The sequence below is a fragment of the Schistocerca piceifrons genome, chromosome 2 (assembly GCF_021461385.2).
Source record: "Schistocerca piceifrons isolate TAMUIC-IGC-003096 chromosome 2, iqSchPice1.1, whole genome shotgun sequence".
Lineage (NCBI taxonomy): Eukaryota > Metazoa > Arthropoda > Insecta > Orthoptera > Acrididae > Schistocerca > Schistocerca piceifrons.
The window spans coordinates 754,001,914-754,022,636 of record NC_060139.1 but is presented as its reverse complement, the minus strand read 5'-3'; the positions used below and the strand labels follow the sequence as shown (position 1 = coordinate 754,022,636).

General features: G+C 39.4%; 1 protein-coding gene across 4 annotated transcripts in view; it reads left to right on the top strand.

Moving 5' to 3' along the window:
* The window catches only part of LOC124777024 (nuclear pore complex protein Nup93-like), a 213,281-nt gene extending 193,683 nt beyond the window's left edge, over nt 1–19,598 (top strand). For all 4 annotated transcript variants that reach the window (XM_047252278.1, XM_047252279.1, XM_047252280.1 and 1 more), the window contains 3 exons: nt 3,683–3,837; nt 10,642–10,702; nt 19,346–19,598. In XM_047252278.1, coding sequence (XP_047108234.1) covers nt 3,683–3,837; nt 10,642–10,702; nt 19,346–19,465 — 336 coding nt within the window. In that variant the 3' untranslated portion in view covers nt 19,466–19,598. The remainder of the gene's footprint in view (nt 1–3,682; nt 3,838–10,641; nt 10,703–19,345) is intronic.
* The last annotated feature ends 1,125 nt before the right edge of the window (nt 19,599–20,723 follow it).

The following is a 20,723-nucleotide window of genomic DNA, read 5'->3' as shown; positions in this document are numbered from 1 at the left end:
ACAAAACTAACATTCTACGGATCAGAATGTGGAATGTTAGATCCCATAACAGGACAGGTAGGTTAGAAAATTTAAAAGGGGAGATGGATGGGTTTGAAGTTGGATACAATGGGAATCTGTGAAGTTCGGTGGCAGGAGGAACAATTGTGATGGGGGACTGGAATTCGATAGTAGGAAAAGAAAGAGAAGGAAAAATATTAGGTTAATGTGGACTGGGGGGAAAGGAATAAAATACGAAGCTGCCTGGTAGAATTCTGCACAGAGCATGATTTATAATTAAATTATGCTAACACTTGGTTTAAGAATCATAAAAGGAGGGTGCATATGTGGAAGAGACCTGAAGATACTGGAAGGATTCAGATTGATTATGTAATGGTTAGACAGAGATTTAGGCACCAGATTTTAAACTGTTAAGACATTTCCAGGGGTAGGTGTGGACTCTGACCACAATTTATTAGTTATGACTTGTAGATTAAAACTGAAGAAACTGGGGGAAAAGGCAGGAAATTCAGGTGCCAGGACCAAGATAAGTTGAAAGAACAAGAGGTTGTTGAGAGCTTCACAGGGAGCATTAGGCAGTGATTGACTAGAACAGGGGAATGGAATACAGTAGAAGACGAATAGGTAACTTTAAGATATGAAATAGTGCAGGCAGCAGAGGATCACATAACTAAAAAGGCAATAGTAGAAATCCTTGGATAACACAAGAGATGCTGAATTGAATTGAAAATTTAAAAACGCATCAAAGGTAGCAGGTGAAAGGGAATACTGACATTTAACAAACAAGATGGCAAAGCAGGGATGGTTAGAGGACAAATGTAAGGATTTAGAAGCATATTTCACTAGGGGAAAGATAGATACAAGCCTACAGGAAAATTAAAGAGGCCTTTGGGAAAAAGAGAAGCAGCAGTATGACTATCAAGAGCTCAGATGATAAACCAGTCCTAAGCGAAGAAGGGAAAAGTGGAAGGAATATATAGAGGACTTGTACATGGGAGACAAACTTGAAAGAAATATTATGGAATGTAAAGTGGACATAGATGAAGATAGATAGATATTGTGTGACTAGGGCCTCCCATCAGATCCCACTCAGCTACTGGGGGCGGACATAGATGAAGATAAGATGGTAGATACAATACTGCAAGAAGAAATTGACAGAGCTCTGAAAGATATATGTCGAAACAAGGCCCCAGGAGTAGACGATAGTCTGTCAGAACTACTGATAGCCTTGGGGGAGCCAGCCACAATAGAACTCCCCCATCTGATATGCATGATGCATGAGCCAGGCGAAATACTCTTCAGATTTCGAGGAGAATATAGCAATTCCAATTCCAAAGAAACCAATGGCTGACAGATATGATGATTATGGAAATCCGTTTAGTAAGTCATGGATGCAAAATATTAACATGAATTCTTTACAAAAGAATGAAAAAACTGGCAGAAGCAGATCTTCGGAAGATCAGTTTGTATTCTGGATAAGTTTAGGAACACAAAAGGAAGTACTGACCCTATGACTTACCATTGAAAAGGGAGTGAGACAGGGTTGCAGCCTATCCCTGATGTTATTCAGTATGTACGGTGAACAAGCAGTTAAGGAAACTGAAGAAGAATTTGGAGTAGGAATTAAAGTTCAGGAAGAATAAATAGAAACTTCGAGGTTTATCGATGATGTGCAATTCTTCAAAGAGCAGTTAAACAGAAAGGACAGTGTCTTTAAAGGCAGATAAAAGATGAACATCAACAAAAGCAGAATGAGGTTAATATGATGTAATGAAATTAAATCAGTTAATAGTAAAGAATCAGATTGGGAAGTGAGACAGTTAAAGCAGTATATGAGTTTTGGTATTTGAAATAACTTATGATGGCTGAAGTAGAAAGGATGCAAAATGTAGACTGGCCAATGGCAAGAAAAGCATTTCTGAAGAAGAGAAATGTGTTAACGAAGAATCTAGATTTGTGTGGAGTGTATCCATGTATGTAAGTGAAACATGGATGATAAACAGTTTACATAAAAAGAGCATGGAAGCTTCTGAAATGTGGTGCTACTGAAGAATACTGAAGGTTAGATGGGGTGAAAAGAAATTTGTGGCGCAACGTGACTGGAAGAAGGGCTTGATTGATAGGACACATTCTGGGGCATCAAGGGATGACCAGTTTAGTATTGGAGCGTGTGTGTGTAAATGTCATAGAGGGAGACCAACAGACGCATACAGTAAGCAGATTCAGAAAGATATAGGATGCAGTAGTTATTCAAAGATGATGAGACTTGCCAGGATATAATAGCATGGAGAGCTGCATCGAACCAGTCTTTGGACTGAAGACCACAACAACAATAGAAGTTGCACTTTCTGGTGACTCCTTCTACCACATCACCTCTGCAGTTTTGGGGCACAAGTTTTGTGTCACTGAAGAAAAATGAGCCCTTTCATTTTGTTTGTTAGTACCGTATGAGTGCTGATAATTAAATACTGTGCAGTGTGTGGCTAACATAAAACAGCTAAACAACTGTTTGAGTGCTGGATCATTCTCATTTTTTGTGTGTTAAATGATGATGATGATGATGATGATGATGATGATTCTTACTGTATGCCTGGAAGGAATGAACACCTGTTGGGACGAAATAGACTTGGTTTCAACATTGAAAGTTTTACAAACTCTCGGGCATTTTTACATGTCAGATAATACTTTTACATGTCAGATAATACTTTTACAATAATAAACCATTTCAGTTGCTACTAGTGACGGAAGTCCTTATTGCATTTTAACAAACAAGTGAGTGATCACCTAAACTACAGGCCGGCCAGTGTGGCCGAGCGGTTCTAGGCACTTCAGTCTGGAACCACGCGACCACTACGGTCGTAGTTTCGAATCCTGCCTCGGGCATGGATGTGTGTGATGTCCTTAGGTTAGTTAGGTTTAAGTAGTTCTGAGTTCTATGGGATTGATGACCTCAGATGTTAAGTCCCATAGTGCTCAGAGCCATTTGAACTAAGCTACATTTGGATTGTATACATATCTGTGAACTGTCACTGTAGGTGCAGACCATTTTTAGACTCTGCATGCCTATTTGCTATTTTACAGGCCTGTTATGCAATCCACATGCAGCCTAAGTTACCTTTGTATCATTCATGTATCATGCACACTGTACGACACAGCATAATGAATATTAGTTTGAAGGGTTAGCAACAATGGAGCTGTGGTAGATACGTATATGACAAAGGGGGAGTAAGTATGTGGACTATTAAATAAATTCTTCCCATAAAATCTTAAAGTGTTGCTGTATGTATGGAACCCAACTGATGCAAGCAAAAGAATTCTACAAAATCCCTTCCTATTGTATTGTACATAGTAAGTTTTAAGTGAGAATTTTGTGTTAATTGATAAAATCTTACTTTGAGTAGAATCAATCTAAAAGTTGTGTTTTCGTGGTATTTTCATAATGTTGTACTTGTTAAAGGTGATCATACTTAGGTACCTAGTAGTAGTGACGTGTTACAAATGGCAAGGTTTTGGACAGGATTGTACATTATGAACTATGACATAAAGAAGTGTGTACTCTGGTACTTAGTTGAATGTTAGAAATTTTTTTGTAATACCCCATGTTAAAGAATTGCTTACTGTTTATGTAAACTTTTTGTTTAAGGACACAATCTAAATAAATGCTGTATGTCACCTGTTTCAGACTATATCACGGTCAAAATTGATTCCATTGAGCATTGAAGAAGTGGAAGAACGAGTTACGGCCTTCAAACGTCTAGGAGATGAGATCAGTCGAACCATACCAAATGTGCTCTTGGCAACAATGAATATCTTACACAGCTTATACATCAAAGCAAAGTACGTTCAGAGTTATTATACCCTTAGTAGTTATGCTGGTACCAATTTAGTTTTAATATTTTCATTTGATTCTTCCATTAAGTAATTATTAGAAATCAGTGCCATTGCTGCCTTGATGTAGTAATAGAACTGATGTACACAATCATAGTTATCCTTTAGAATCCAGTGAATTACTCTTTTTGTGGTAGGTACTGTCTTGACACTGAATGTAATTTTACACTTTGCATACAAGCATAAGAGTATTATTGATAAAAGTAGTTAAATTATGTCCAGTTGAACACTCAAGTCATTTGATATTTTGTTTACTTTCACATACAATGACTTTAAGTAAGAATCAACTAGCTGTATAACTGAAATATAGTGTAGTGAATAATTACAATGACAAAAGTTTAAAATTATGGTTTGTGAACTAAATACATTCTATAAGTGTACTGTAGATTCATAGTGAAAAATGTAATCAGTGTTCTTGCACCATCTGAACTACTTCTAGGAGTGTGCAATTGTTAAATGATCAAGTATGATAATCTCCAATACAAAAAACAAATCCCCAGAAGCAGTAGTGTATCATTAGGTTCTGAAATTAAAAAAAAAACTTGCTATTTTTCTCACTGTTTTAGTTTCTTTTATCATGCGACTACAGTATAGGGTGTATCAAAAAGAATCATCTGATTTGGCACGTCTATATTTCTGAAACTAATAAACACATACAACAAATTTTGTTTTTGCTGAACAGAAAACTCGAAAAGTTTTTGTTCTATCTTTTCATAGGTGTCCGAAATGCCCCCCTTGAGGTGCACGGCACATGTATAAACACCCACAAGAAATAATCACATAGAATGAGGTGCGTGACCTTGGAAGCCAGTAATGTAAGGTCCAGTGCAACCGATCCATCATTCAGTAATGCTTTGATTTAAAAATTCCTGCATTTCCAGAGGCCAGTGTGGCGGTGCTCCATCCTGTTGGTAAATGAAGTCATTCGAATCAGTCTCCAATTGTGGGGAAAGTAAGTTCTCAATCATATCAAGGCATGTGCTTCCCGTGACAGTGTTCTCGACAAAGAAAAATGGACCATACATCTTTTCTGTACCCCATATTCACACATTATAACGGTTCACCTTTTCATTTAAATGGAATGTTGCCTCATCACTAGACACTAAGTGTGGAAGAAAACTGTCATCCTCCATCTTGGCAAAAACAGAATTACTAAACTTCGCATGCTGTTGTTTGTCACCTTCATGAAGAGCTTGCAATAGCTGAGTTTTGTATGGTTTCATATGTAAACGTCAACACAACACACACCAGACAGGTATCAGAGGCATGTTCAGCTGTCGAGCTGCACGGCAAACGGATTTCAGTGGACTCTTTGTGAAACTATGGTGGATGTGTTCGACGCCTGTATCAGACACTCGAGGACGGCCCAGTGATTTGCCTTTTCACAAACAACCTGTTTCTCGGAATTGTTCATGCCATTGTCTAATGCTCTGTGCTGTAGGAGAATCTACACCATACCTGGTACTAAAGTCATGCTGAACATTTATTACTGACCTGCTCTGTGCAAAACATAGGACACAAAATGCTTTCTGTTATCCAGAACATTTTTACTAGAACTGAAGTGGGCGCACACTGCTGCTACCTAGAGGGAACCATGTAAAACTTGAGTTTGCTCATTCCGACAGTACATTGTTCATACATATATCTCAAAAAACATAATAGTTATTTTTTTTAATTGTATGGTTCTTTTTGATTCACCCTGTAGATTAGGGAGAAGGGAAGAACATTCAGAACTCTTGGTTAAGGGAAATGACGACCAAATATTGCTAAAGATGGCGGTGAAATGTAAAGGCAGAGACAGAAGTTAGATTATAAATTGCTGAAAGCAGTTAGGTGGTGCAATAGCAGCTTTTAAAATCCCTAACTTTTATATTGAAACAAGTGAGGTGACACTAAACTTGCATCCAGGAGGATTCAAGCCGGTCCAGATTTAGATCTTCTGTGATATTCCCAATTCAGTTAATGTAACCATTTGAAATGCACACTACAGTTTTACTTCTCCATCCTTGGACACTCCAAGGTTCTGCTCTGTTTCTAATGATATTCCATTTCCTTTCCTTCCTATATTACATTAAATTTGTTGTTCACCGTAATAACCAGATTTTGTTTCTGATTAAATTAGCCTGAGAAAAAGCAGAACTGGGAAATGGGTAACGAACTCTTACATTGTCAAAAACCATTAACAAATATTGTAAAAATGCAGATTTATTAATACTAAGCTCATCCAAAAGTATAAAGTTTATAAATCTCATATAATAACTCTTACAAATAAAAGTTAGTCACAGTAAGCAAACCAAGAAATACTCAGGTGGAGAATACTACAAGAGGAATAAAACATGAAAGCATCAGCAATACAGGCTCAATAATGGGCATCGGTTGTCCAGTCTGCAATTTCCATGATGCCCACACAATTTATTAATCACCGACAGAAAAAAAAAATGAAAATTCATAAGTGTAAAAGAAAAAATGAAATAAATATACGACAATCATTAACTAATTTCTTGACATCTTGGGTTGTCGGGTGTTCTGCCGGATATCAGCGTCGTACTTGCACGATATTTCAGTCACGTAGCTCGAGACCTTCATCAGGTGCGACCAGAGACTGCTCCTCGAGTGGACCTGGTCCAGTATTTATGCCTATGGCCTTCCCCCTCCACCAACGGCTGCAGGCTCTCAGTTTTTTGCTGAGGTGTCGAGATGGAGAAGTGGTACCAGTATTTGCCAGAATTAAACATCACATCAACTCCAGAGCAGCGAACAAGATAAAACGCAGAGCTAGCATGGCACTGGTGAGAGAGAGGATTCGAGATATGCGCCACAGGTTAGATGTTGTGGCCAGGGAGCTGTTACACATTCATCTGTACATGGCAGCCTCCTTAACAAGAGAAGATTGGGATTGGGTAGACCGTGCCTCCTGGTCTTTAGCTGAGTGTGCTAGAAGGAATGCCTCATCTTGCCAATCTGCAAAGTTTGACCGCATGAGCAAGAAAGCACAGCAGATGGAAGACACACGCACGGTGACGAATCTGAGTGGCATACAGTTTGATGATACAACCTTAAAGGTACTCAGCAGGGGTCTCAACTTTGCTACGACCCCTAGAAACGTACCCATTTCAGGTTTCGTCAGTGCAGTAGAGCAAGTTGCAGCCACACTTCCACCTAATGTGGCAGAGGAAGTCCGCCGAGAGACCTGCAGGGCCCTCACCAAGGCCAGGCCGCCGAAATCGAACATCACAACCGAGGAGAGGCTTGCACTCAAGAAACTACGGGAAGACAACAGCATTGTGGTACTGCCAGCAGACAAAGGGAACTCCACTGTCATCTTGCAGCGAGTGGATTATGATGAGAAAGTACGCCAACTTCTGGAGGACCCTGCATACAGAATTCTGGAGTGTGACCCCACGGACAAGGTGGCCAAGAAGACTAGTGCTCTCTTGAAGGAAACAGGAATGCCCGATAAGATCATCAGACAACTACGGGAAAAAGCGCCAGTGCCACCTAGACTGTATGGTCTGCCTAAAATACACAAGGAGGGTGTGCCCCTACGTCCTGTTGTCAGTAATATTGGGGCACCTACGTACACAACAGCCAAGTACCTGAAAGGTCTCCTGGCTCCATATGTGGGGAAATGTATTCACCACATCCGCAACTCAGAAGATTTCCTGCAACGCCTCAAGCAACTGCACATCACAGATTCGGACATCATGGTTAGTTTTGATGTGGTATCGCTGTTCACCAGGGTCCCACTGAAGGACTCACTAGAACTGATTGCAGAGAAATTTGATGGTGCTCTGTTGGACCTGTTCAGTCATACACTGACATCCACGTATTTCCTGTACAGAAACCAATATTACGAGCAAACTGAAGGTGTAGCTATGGGCAGCCCACTGTCCCCTGTGGTTGCCAACATGTTTATGGAGAGTTTTGAGGAGAGGGCATTGGAGACAGCCACATTTAAACCCACATGCTTCTTTAGGTATGTGGATGACACCTTCGTGATCTGGCCACATGGGATGGACAGGCTCAATGAGTTTCTTGAACATCTTAACTCATGCCACCCTAATATCAAGTTCACCATGGAACTGGAGAAGAATGGCCAGCTGTCATTTCTGGATGTACTAGTCCAGAGGAAAGCAGATGGATCAATTGGCCACAGTGTGTACCGAAAACCTACACACACTGATTTATATCTGCAGGCCAGCAGTTGTCACCACCCTGCACAGAAGAATGGGGTTCTGAAGACTTTAGTCCACAGAGCACATGCCCTATCAGACCAAGAGAATCTACCCATAGAGATAGAACGTCTCAAAACAGTTTTCTCCAAGAATGGATACATGGACAGACAAATTGAGAGGGCACTCCGACCAGCCACTATACCACAGGTTCCTGAAGAAGACCAAGATGAAGCAAGGAAGGTGGCATATCTGCCCTATGCTGGCTCTATTTCTGCCAGAATCAGTAGGATCCTGCGTAAACACAATATCAAGTGTGTTTTCTGTCCATCCACCAAGATCGGGGGACTGCTGGGGAGTGTCAAAGACGACCTGGGGTTACGAAAACCAGGGATTTACAATATACCTTGTCACTGTGGCATGTCCTACATTGGCCAGACGACAAGAACTGTGGAGATCAGGTGCAAAGAACATCAGAGGCACACTAGATTAAGACAGGTGACTAAGTCAGCCATTGCTGAACACTGTATAGAACTAGATCATGCCATGAAGTATGAGGATACCAAGATTCTAGCACAAACACCCAGATTTTGGGACAGTGTTATAAGAGAATCGATTGAGATTAAAATGGCTGACGATCTTATGAATCATGACACAGGGTACCAGCTAAGCAGAGCCTGGGATCCGGCTCTGGAATTGTTAAAGGAGCAACGGGGCCAGCTGCAACACTACACAAACAGAAGAACCAGAGACATGGAGATGGTAAACGAGCCCCTGACGGACTGCCAGGAGCACCAGACCGAAGATGGAACACCCAGAAGTGGGACTGGTGGGCGCGGACCGCAGAGGGAACATCCAGAGCCGCAGCAGACGAAAAACGGAGCGGCAACACTCCAACAGGTCGTGGTGAGCGGGCGCGGACCGCAGGGGGAACGCCTGGTATCCCAGACCGTAGATGAAACCCCCAGAAGCGGGTTTGGTGGGCGCGGACCACAGAGGGAACACCTAGAACCGCAGCAGACGGAAAACGGAGCAGCAACGCTCCAGCAGGTCACAGGGAATGGGCGCGGACCACAGAGGAAGCGCCTGCAGCCGTTGGTGGAGGGGGAAGGCCATAGGCATAAATACTGGACCAGGTCCACTTGAGGAGCAGTCTCAGGTCGCACCTGATGAAGGTCTCGAGCTACGTGACCGAAATATCGTGCAAGTACGACGCTGATATCCGGCAGAACACCCGACAACCCAAGATGTCATTAGATCGCCGGGAAAGCCTGAAGAGTTACAACTAATTTCTTCTCCACAAAGACACAGGATGTATGACTGACAAGATATTATTACATGAATAAAATCTTCTCAGTATTCAAACCATATCATTTCAAATAAAAGTTTATTCTTGCACACCTCTGCAAAAGACTTGGAAGACATAAGCTGTTTGTCACCAAACCCAGTTGCAGAGAAATTAGAACAAAAGATAAATAGAAAAATTGTGTTCTGTAGCTGTATGTTCTTATTACTCATTACCGTAATTTTACTACCACAAAGAAAGCAAAATCGATCACATTTGCCTTTCTACATCCTTGCCTGTTCAATTATCGACCCTCTCAGTTCTTCCAATTCCATTCTTTTTTAAATTATTATGTAACCTTTTGCTCCAAGGAATCACTTCCTTATTATTTTTTTCTGATTTCTCCTCGTTTCTATCCAACAGAGTACTTTTTTCTTTAGCTTATTCTGTTTGGTTACTTATTTGCCTTTCTTCACATATAATTCTTTCTCTATGACCAGTTAACTGCGACTGTTATTCCTGGAGTGTTTTCTGATTTGTGCTATATCTTTTGTCATTCTGAGTGATTTATTCTTTTTCTGTCTCTCTCTAATTTTCTTACACCTTCTCTTACAAGTTTTGCTAACAGGTGTTGAAGGAAACACAGCAATATTGTATTTGAATGACCTCAGATGTAGCATTATGTCACTATAAATATTTTTAATCTCATTTATCATTAGAAGACCCCCGCTATTTTAAGTGTATAGTGTGATACTTGTATCTATTCGGCATTCTAAACCCCAGCTGCCCTCTAGGTAGTCGGTTTTTATCGATGAGAATCACATAGACACACATGTAGGTTGTTTCATGTTCTTAGCATGCAAGTAATTGAAATGGCTCTTTTTGTGGCAAATTATTAGTTTCCATTATTGATAACTTGCTACTGGCAAATGGCTAAAATTGAGAAAATAAGAGAGACATCAGCCATGATAGCCCACATAACTCGCATGACACAATATTTCATTTGGAAATCATAAGGAAGCACAGTCAGTACAATTAAATATAAATTGAATATGATCTGCCTTATCTCTACTTCTTTTTTAATGCTGGTACATCTCCTGAGTTGGAAGATTTATGTGATGCAGCATGCTAATCAACACCGAGCAGATTTTAAATTTGGCTCATGTGAGTTCCTCTTGCTGCTGCACACAGTTCACCAAAACAATTGTTTGAAAGTATTTTTTTTTTTTAAGGAAAAAGATTCAAATTATCAAGTTTTTCAATGGTCCCATTTCATAACAATTTTGCTTTTTTCAGAGGTGGTGATGGCATCAGTAGTCCAGGTGTGAAGAGGCTTGAAGACAGTGTGAGAGATAAGGTATGAAGACATTGATCTGTTCTTGGTTATTATGCAAAATACTGACATTGTTAAAGTATAACTAAATTTGACTCAATTAATATGATGTGTAGACCACCTTCAAAAGAGAAAGACAAAGCGTGATGGCAGTTTTACAAAATTTATATCAGGATAAAATTGGAAATAACATACTGGAAGGCAAGAAAATAAACTGAGGAGGTGGGGAAGGATATCGTTTGAAAAAGAAAGGAATAAGAAATACTATTATGAGAAGGAAAGTTGCTACCGTATTTGCTCGAATGTAAGCCGCACTTTTTTCCGATTTTTTGTAATCCAAAAAACCGCCTGCAGCTTAGAATAGAGTGCAAAGTAAGCGGAAGTTCCGAAAAATGTTGGTAGGTGCCGCCACAACTAACTTCTGCCATTGAATATATGTAGCGCTACACAGGCATGCTTTGCAGGCACAAAGATAAATACTGGCGCCAAAACCTCTGTGTCAGTAAATAAATTAAAAAAAAAAAAAAAAAAAAAGGTGGAAGACGAGCTTTTTTTCTCCGCCCTGAGTTTCAACCACTGCATTTTCATACATTATCCAACGAAGTAAATACAAATTCCGTATAGTTCATCTTCGAATGTAGCAACATTTCAATGTACTACAAAAATCCGACTGGCAAGACTGTTTGGGATGTTTGTCAATATGGCCAACTCTACGTTCTGAATTTTTTCCTTCCTGTGAGAAGAGATGGTTGCTAATAGGAATTTTTATGAACTGTGAATCACATGCAGTATTCTCTTCACCACAAGAATAATACGAATAGAAACATTTTGCTATGTATTGTTTAGTGTTTTCTGCTATCTCATTTAAATCCTGTCTGCCTAATAAACTACGAAACTAGAGGGAAACAACAGCATACGCGGAAGAATATACATATCATGTCATGTTTATATTCGTATTATTCTTATGCCTGATAGTGATACAGTCAGAAATGAAGCACGGCAATTGACTAGATTTTTAAATCTAAGATTACTCTAATTTCTGTGCAGAATGATATGTACTAAAGAGGCATCTGCAAAGATTTTCAAAGGGATAAAAATTTTCGCTTAACTCTCGTTCAGAACTTCTATTATAGGCAGTATATTATTTGGTTCTTGTTGATCATTATCAAAGAAAGCAGCAGTGTAAGTAACAAAAAATAGCAGTCTCTTGCCATTGTTTCGCTATTGAGACGATTCCTCTCTTCTTCTTCTTCTTCTTCTTCTTCTTCTTTTGTAAGCGGCGGTAGCGTGCACAAAAGCAAGCCATGCCGCTAGCGGCGACAGGCCATAAACACTCATTATCAGAATGCGACAAACAGTGCATGACACAGTACAGTAATGCATTTTCAGCTAACAAAGAGAACGGTGCTTATAAGATCAAAGAAAAATAAGCAATCAATTCAAACCAGATGAAGCACGTGAAAAAGGAAGGGTACCCGTATAAATAAGGACGGAGCGCCTGACGCATAGCAATGGCTACCTGGTAAAGCTTAATTGCTAAGCTTACGACTCGAACCAAACTACTGTAGCTGTATCGTCATTCATTCGACCTAAATTGTGTCTGATATTACAATGGACCAACTTTGTTTTGATTTGGAGGTGCGACCTAAAACTTTTGTCTCCCCTTGAATTTCGAGTCTCAAATTTCAGGTGCGGCTTAGATTCGGGAAATTTTTTTTTTTCCTTGATTTCGAGTCTCATTTTTCAGGTGCGGTTTAGATTCGAGTAAATACGGTACTCACCATACAGTAGAGGTGATGAGTCGCAAATAGGCACAACAAAAAGACTGTCACACTTAAACATGAGAGTGGTTTGAGTTACCTGAGACAAAGGCCATTGGCTGAAAGCTTTAAGTGTGAAAGTCTTTTTGTTGTGCCTATCTGCAACTCAGCATCCCTGCTATATGGTGTGTAGCAACATTTCTTCTCATAATTCCATCCTGGATTTTCCATTGCTTGAAAGAATAAGAAATAGAAGATATAAAAGGGGAAGATTTACTGATAACACAGACAGAGAATGCGAAAAGAAATATAGTAGAAAAAATCAGAGTTCTGAAGCACTGGTGTTCATTGTAAGTCCATGGATGTGAGTGATGGTCTCTTGTTATTATGTTCCACAACATGCTCAATAACAAATATATTGTCTGTTAACTAGTGTGAACAGATTGTGATTCATCAGTCATTCTGCTGTCAGCATAGTACTTGTCATGCCAAATGCTGGAAAAACTTACATCCATGGGTTATCCTTTGCTTTCTTATGTGTGTTTTACGGTAACAGGAGTGATGTATGTGGTACTGGTAGGAAGCATGTGTCAAGTTTACAATGGGACTACTAACATAAGTAAGGGCAATTTGGATATGAGACATAGTATATGGTGGTGTTGGACACGAGTGTTTTAAAGATGATGATGATGATGATGATGATGATGATGATGATGATGGATGGTAGTGGGTTAATTTAAGAAATCTAGGGTCCATTATCAGTTTCATTTCAGGGCACAACATTTGTAGTTATGCTGGTGTAGAAGTTCATTAATACACACATCAAAAAAAGTTTTGCGTCACCTCAGTTCAGAGAGTACCAGAACCTGTACAAAAAATTGGAGTAGAGATCAACATAAACATCATTTCTGCCCTTTTTATTGCTCATGAAAACCACACATTGCGTGGTGTACCACCATAGCTGCAAGACCTCCAGAGGTGGTGGTCCTCTAATACCCAGTAGTACGTCCTCTTGCGATGCATGCCTGTCTTCATTGTGGCATACTATCCACAAGTTTATCAAGGCTCTGTTGGTCCAGATTGCCCCACTCCTCAATGGTGATTCGGCATAGATCCCTCAGAGTGGTTGGTGGGTCATGTTGTCTACAAACAGCCCTTTTCAATCTAGCCCAGGCATGTTCAATAGGATTCATGTCTGGAGAACATGCTGGCCACACTAGTAGAGTGCTGTCATTATCCTGAAGGAAGTCATTCACAAGATGTGCAAGATGGGAGCATGAATTGTCATCCATGAAGACAAACGCCTCACCAATATGCTGCCAATATGATTGCACTGTTGGTCGGAGAATGGTATTCATGTATCATACAGCCATTACAGCGCCTTCCCTGACCACCAGCTGTGTATGTCGGCCACACATAATGCCACCCCAAAACAGCAGGGAACCTCCACCTTGCTGCACTCGCTGGACAGTGTGTCTAAGGCGTTCAGCTTAACCAGGTTGCCTCCAAACACGTCTCCGATGATTGTCTGGATGAAAGCATATCAGAGCTGAGAATGTGATGCCAATCCTGAGTGGTCCATTCAGCACGTTGTTGGGCCCATGTGTACCGCGCTGCATGGTGTCATCGTTGCAAAGATGGACCTCGCCATGGACGTTGGGAATGAAGTTGAGCATCATGTAGCCTACTGCGTACAGTTTGAGTTGTAATACAACATCCTGTGGCTGCACAAAAAGCATTATTCAACATGGTGGCGTTGCTGTCAGTGTTCCTCTGAGCCATAATCCGCAGGTAGCGATCATCCACTGCAGTAGTAGCCCTTGGGAGGCCTGAGCGAGGTGTGTCATAGACCGTTCCTGTCTGTTTTTATCCCCTCCATGTCCGAACAACATCGCTTTGGTTCACACCGAGACACCTGGACACTTCCCTTGTTGAGAGGCCTTCCTGGCAGAAAGTAACAATGCGGTATTGACCGTCTAGGCATGGTTGCACTACAGACAACACGAGCCATGTACCTCCCTCCTGGTGGAATGACTGGAACTGATCAGCTGTTGGAGCCCCCCCTCTGTCTAATAGTCGCTGCTTATGAATGGTTGCGTACATCTTTGGGCGGGTTTAGTGACGTCTCTGAACAGTCAGAGGGACTGTGATACAACATCCACAGTCAACGTCAGTCTTCAGGAGTTCTGGGAACGGGTGATGCAAAAACTTTTTTTGATGTGTATAGATTCTGAACCAGGTATGTACTAGATGATGGCTTCAGAATTCATGGAGGTATGTTCCGTATCTGCAACTAAATGAAGGGCATTTTGTTTTTTGCCATATCCAACTTGCTTTTTTTATTTATGAAACATCTTCAGTGGCCTGTAATAAATATTTGTTTTATGTATACTGGGTGATTCAGGATGAATGTCACATAATTTGTGAGATGATTCTACATGTGAAAATAAATTGAAAGAGTCCTGTGACCATGTGTCCGATTTTTGGTCTACAGAACTACACACATACATGAATGATTATGAAGACAACTGTAAACTTTACTTAACAAAATGCTGTGTAGGTGCTGTGGTGGACAGAATAATGTTGGGACAGATCCTACAAGAGGTGTTCAAAAATGTACCCCTCCCGTCTCAATGCACTTGTCAATGCATCGGAGTGTGTGTGGTGTTGCACACTGATCATCATCTCTGTGGGCTTGACTGTGAGAACAGTGTCAGTGATGTGAGGGACAAGTTCCTCATGTGTATCCACTGCTGTAGCATACACATTTCACTTTAATCAACCCCATAGAAAGAAGTCTATTGGAGTTAGATTGGGTGATCTGGCAGGCCAATTAATGTGTCCACCACAGGCAATCCACCATTGAGGAAGTGTGTTATTCAGATACTGGGATACTTGTCTGGTACTTTGAATCGGTAATTCATCATGTTGCAGGTACAGTTGCCATTGTCGCTCCAAAAGTGCAGGTAGTTCTTCAATCAGAAAACGTGTGTACGCTGTGGCTGTCATTCAATTTATCAGGAACACAGGCTCTATCACCAGGTCAGCAGTCATACCACACCAGATGTTCACTGAGAACCTAATTTGGAATCTTGTTTCGCTAGTATCATTCGGGTTCTCCATCCCCCATGCAAGAGAATTGCGGGTGTTCATGATACCATTGCATGCAAACATAGCCTCATCTGTAAATAAAGTGTATTTCATGCAGTCTCTGTGTACAGCCAACCATTCACAAAATTGTTGTTTGCTTACTGAGTCACCTGAAAGCAGATGTTGCGGCCAGAGTGGCCGAGCGGTTCTAGGCACTACAGTCTGGAACCGCGTGTCGCTACAGTCGCAGCTTCGAATCCTGCCTCAGGCATGGATGTGTGTGATGTCCTTAGATTAGTTAGGTTTAAGTAGTTCTAAGTTCTAGGGGACTGATGACCACAGCAGTTAAGTCCCATAGTGCTCAGAGCCAGCCAGCATCAGATGTTGCACAGGCTGAACATGGAATGAGTTCAAGCCGTCGGAATGCAACATTAGCCACACTCACCTTTGTGGAATGTTGAGCTGACGGCTCATGCGCCATATTGATGGTGGGACTCCATTGTACCATACCATTGCAGTTACGTCTTCCCTTTCCTCAACTGACTGGATGGCCTCATGTTCTGATGTTACATATACTAGTAGTGTTCTGGATTCACATAATGTTTATGAAACCTTGGGAAATAAGCTGGCACAGGGGGTTCGTCTCTGGTTTTCTGTCACAGCCACACAGGTACTGCCATTACAATACCTGTACAAAAACATGGCTGCATGTTCTCCATGGTAACTTGAGTGGCATGTTGATATTCATATACAACATGGATTTGTTTAATTGAGCAACACTCTGACTGACGAAATGGCCTCACAACTAATCACTGATCACACACACACACACACACACACACACACACACACACACACACACTCTCTCTCTCTCTCTAACTCGCCACTATTCGCTACAGATGGTAACATAACTTACTCTGAAACACAAATTAAATTCTATAATAAGCACATTAATTTAACAAATATGGAGCTGAACAAGAGTGAGGCAGACTTATTAGAGACTGGACTCTAGCATAACTTGAAGCACAATTTATTGAACAAAGAGATTAAAGAAATAATTTCTGAGACGAAGTCGTGCTTGGGTAGCTCAGTCGGTAGAGCACTTGCCCACGAAAGGCAAAGGTCCCGGCACACAGTTTTAATCTGCCAGGAAGTTTCAATTTCTGAGATATACATAGCTTGTATTTGTGCCAAATTGAATAAAAATGAAGAAACTATAGTTGCTTTACAAACAAGCATTGACTGCAAATACTTCTAATATACTGGAATTTCCACACCAAAAACTTTAAACAAAAATTGCTAGATGCAGGAGCTTTAGTGATAAAATCTGATAAGGGTAACACAGCAGTGCTATTACATGAAAAAGATTACAGAAAAAACATTACAGTATTTTGAACAGAATGGCATAAAACAAAATTAGTAAAGATCTGCTCAGTAAGTTCCAAACTGAGGTAGAAAGAAAAACTGATCTCTCTAAATTTCTATTTGACTCATTAGAAAAACGTAGATTAAAGTTAATGAATCCAAGGCTCCTTACTGTAAGAGCTCATATTAAAATATATAAACCTGACAAGCAAGTTAGAGTTATTAATAATTATAATGAATATGCTCCCAGTAGTGAACTACATTACATTCTTGATTAAAAAAAGAAAACTCAAAAAATATGTATAAATATGATAAATCTTTCAGCATAAAAATAGCATCCATTTTCCTAACAATGTAGTAAATATGAATATCCCAAAAGATGTGATTTTTCACCTCTTGGGATGTTAGTAATGTGTTTGCGGACTAACAAACTGTTACAAATAATTAAATGTAATTTACTGCAGCATAATAATGTGGCAGTAGATGAGATTGTAGAGCTTGCGACTTTTTGCAGTTTAGCCTTGATTTCAAATACTTTACCTGTTCTGGAAAAATTTACCGCATGAGAGTTTTAGTTTATCCAGCAACTTGTCAGAAATTTTTCACAAAGACTTGGAAATTAGATTCTTTGGTAAATTCTCTGATATAAAACATAAAATACTGTTTTACCACTGGTAAGTTGACAGTTGTATAGTTTTGTTTAAAGGAACCGAGCAAGATTTAAATGAAGTAACACAAAAACTTCACCAAATGCACTCAAATATTAAGTTCACTGTTGAAGGTGATATTGATAGTTGCATCAGTTTTCTCTATTTGTCAGTTAGTGGATCAAATGGGATACATATTTTTAAAGTTTACAGGTAGCCTACGTATTCAGGTATAATTATTGAGACTAATTCAAATCATCCAATCCAGCAAAAAAAAAGCATATTTCTGTTCATCTTTATACAGAACATTATAATTACCACACGAAGACAGAGCTTCAGAATTACAGGCAATCAAAAAGATAGCATTAAGGAACAATGACAAAGAAAGTGATATAATGAAATTGTGCCACACTATACAAAAAAAGAAAGAAAAATAGCATAGACAACCCCGTATAAAAGAAAAAGTATATTACACTCACATACGAAGGTCTTATAACAGGCCATATTGGGAGATGTTTCCCAAGACAGGAACTGAAAGTAGTGTTTCGAACTGGCAACTCCCTTAGACACACGCTAATACACAAGGAGAATGTACATAAGAACTAATATGATAATTTAGGAGTATATTAAATAGATTGTCGAAGCACGTACATTGGCCAAACTGGAAGAGTGTTTAAAACACATCATAAGGAACACTGCAATTTAAATTCAAATAATACAGCATTGGGTGAACATTTGAGAATAACCAAACATACATTAGGTGAGATAGAAGGTAGTATGAAAATTATCTGCACCACATATAAAGGTCCTCTGTTAAATGTTTTGGAAGAATTGGAAATTTTCATAGAAAAGAAGAAAAACCCACAAAACTAATTTAATTTACACCAGTTTCTCCAGTTAGTTGATGAAGTGCTCTACATAAGCAACCAAAATATGATACCTGCCATATTATTCTAACAGATTTTTTTAAACAGTAGTTTGGAATGCATTTTTGTATAGATAATGTTAAACGTGTTATTTTGAAAGATATTTTAATTTTTACAAATTTACTCATATTTTTTGAAAGATAGCAGACATTTACAGATGAGATGCCTACACACATACCCCTAAAAGAGGTGAAAGTTTAAGTAGTCTAGTATAGCCAGTTTAAAGTTGGTTGACAGCTCTAAAGATTAAACATAAGTCTCCATACTGGAAGTAGAATATATACTTTACACAACATCAATGTAAGTCTCTTTTAAAGTGTACATTCTTATGATGGTCTTGTTCATTTGAAAACCAAAACTAGTCAGTAAAAAAATACAAAGTGTGCCTTGTGGCTGATCTCAAAAACAAAATTCACAATGTAGAGTGCCACTCGTCACTGCTGGAGTGAAAGAGAGTTAAAACCCACCATAACCAGACACGAGTAAGGTTAGCATCTTTGAATCTTATCCAGATCAAAGAAAGCCACTTTTAGGACTTTACCAACACAGATTCCATGAGCCTTTGAAGCAGCTCATGTAGAATGCTATACCTGTGCAAATTAGAAATTTATATATTCTGCATGTTTTCATATGATACTTTGAAAGGAAATATTTGCCTTGATCTCATTCATTTGCATTCCTATTCTCCAAGTATAGCTATAACAAAAATGAATATCACTGCCAATTTACAAAGAAAAACTGCCCCATTGAGCTCTGTTGAGGTGGGGTTTTTTGGGGTCTTGCATCTTCTTTACACATCAATTTATTCAGAGAAGTTTCTCAACTAAAGTTTGTTTCGTTTGTGACTACACAGATTTTAATTTTTTTTTCTGATTGCAGCAACTGTCGTATCTGAGAGAGAAAGCTCGAGCCATAACAAGTTTTGCAGGATCGGTGCCATACCATATGCCTGGTGACACAAACAGCAGACTTGTACAGACTGAAATTCTCATGCATTAATAAATGAATGGAAATAAATATAAAGCATGCTGTCAGGAGATCCTTGTAATTTCATTTATTTGCCAAATACACTGCCATACTGTACATGTAATATTTATTATTTTAATAAAATTGATGAATTTTCATTTTTTTTTTAATGTGGTTTCCTTTCTTTCTTGCAAATATAGCATCATGCATAGCTAAAGTAAAGAGAAAAACGGTTGACACACACACACACACACACACACACACACACACACACACACACACACACTGCCTGCAGTTAATGGATGGAGACCTCAGGGAGGCCACAACTATGTTGGGCAAGATTATACTAAGTGAAGGCCTAAAATTGTTTTCCTCACGGCCGTTTATTTTGAATTTTTGGCATTTACAATTTTTGTGTTTCTAGAGTAGGTAAATATTATCACTATCTCTGACAGAAACTGATTACAAATGTGTCATACTCTGTTACTTCACTAGTTTGAAAGTTCAGTACAGAAATCCAAAGACTAACTGAATGTAATCAGTAACACTGCATTGACTTTAAGGAAATACTTACACATACAGCTGATAGTACACAATGCGTGTGTGTGTGTGTGTGTGTGTGTGTGTGTGTGTTTCGTGGAAGTGCCATCAGGGTCATAAACATTTCATTTCGGCTCTCTAGCAGCAGTGTCCTGGCAATAACGTGGTCGCTTCACAGGCCCCATCAAACCAAGTTGTTGCATGTATATGAATTGGGTGACATGGATATTTTCACAGTTCCGGGAACAGTACTTAGGCAGTAAAAGTTTCAATAAAACAATGTACCTGTCTCATTCACTTTTTATTTTCTCTTATGATACGTTTTGAGAGTTTATACCATCATCTTCAGGTGGATACCACACTGTTTAGAGGTGAATTTGTGGCCACTTCTTTGCTACAAATATGTGCATATGGAACAACTCCCTATTATACAGATCTTTTTTCTTGTATAAATGTTTGATCTCTGCATGTAACCACATTTCTTTGCTTTTTTTGAATTAGGGAAGCAGTTTCAGAATTTCCACACTTAGTAATTTTAACATATTTCGGTATGATTCCACACTGCAAGCATTCGTTGTTAAAATTAATACTAGCTAGAGTCCTGAAAAGTTTGTTTTGTGTTTTTGTATTTCATAACTTTCTTCACAGCCTCACTAGGCAAAGATAATCTTATGTCATCCATGTTGAAACTTTTCAGGACTCTTGCTAGTATTAAATTTACCAAAGTATGCTTGCAGTGTGGGATTGTACA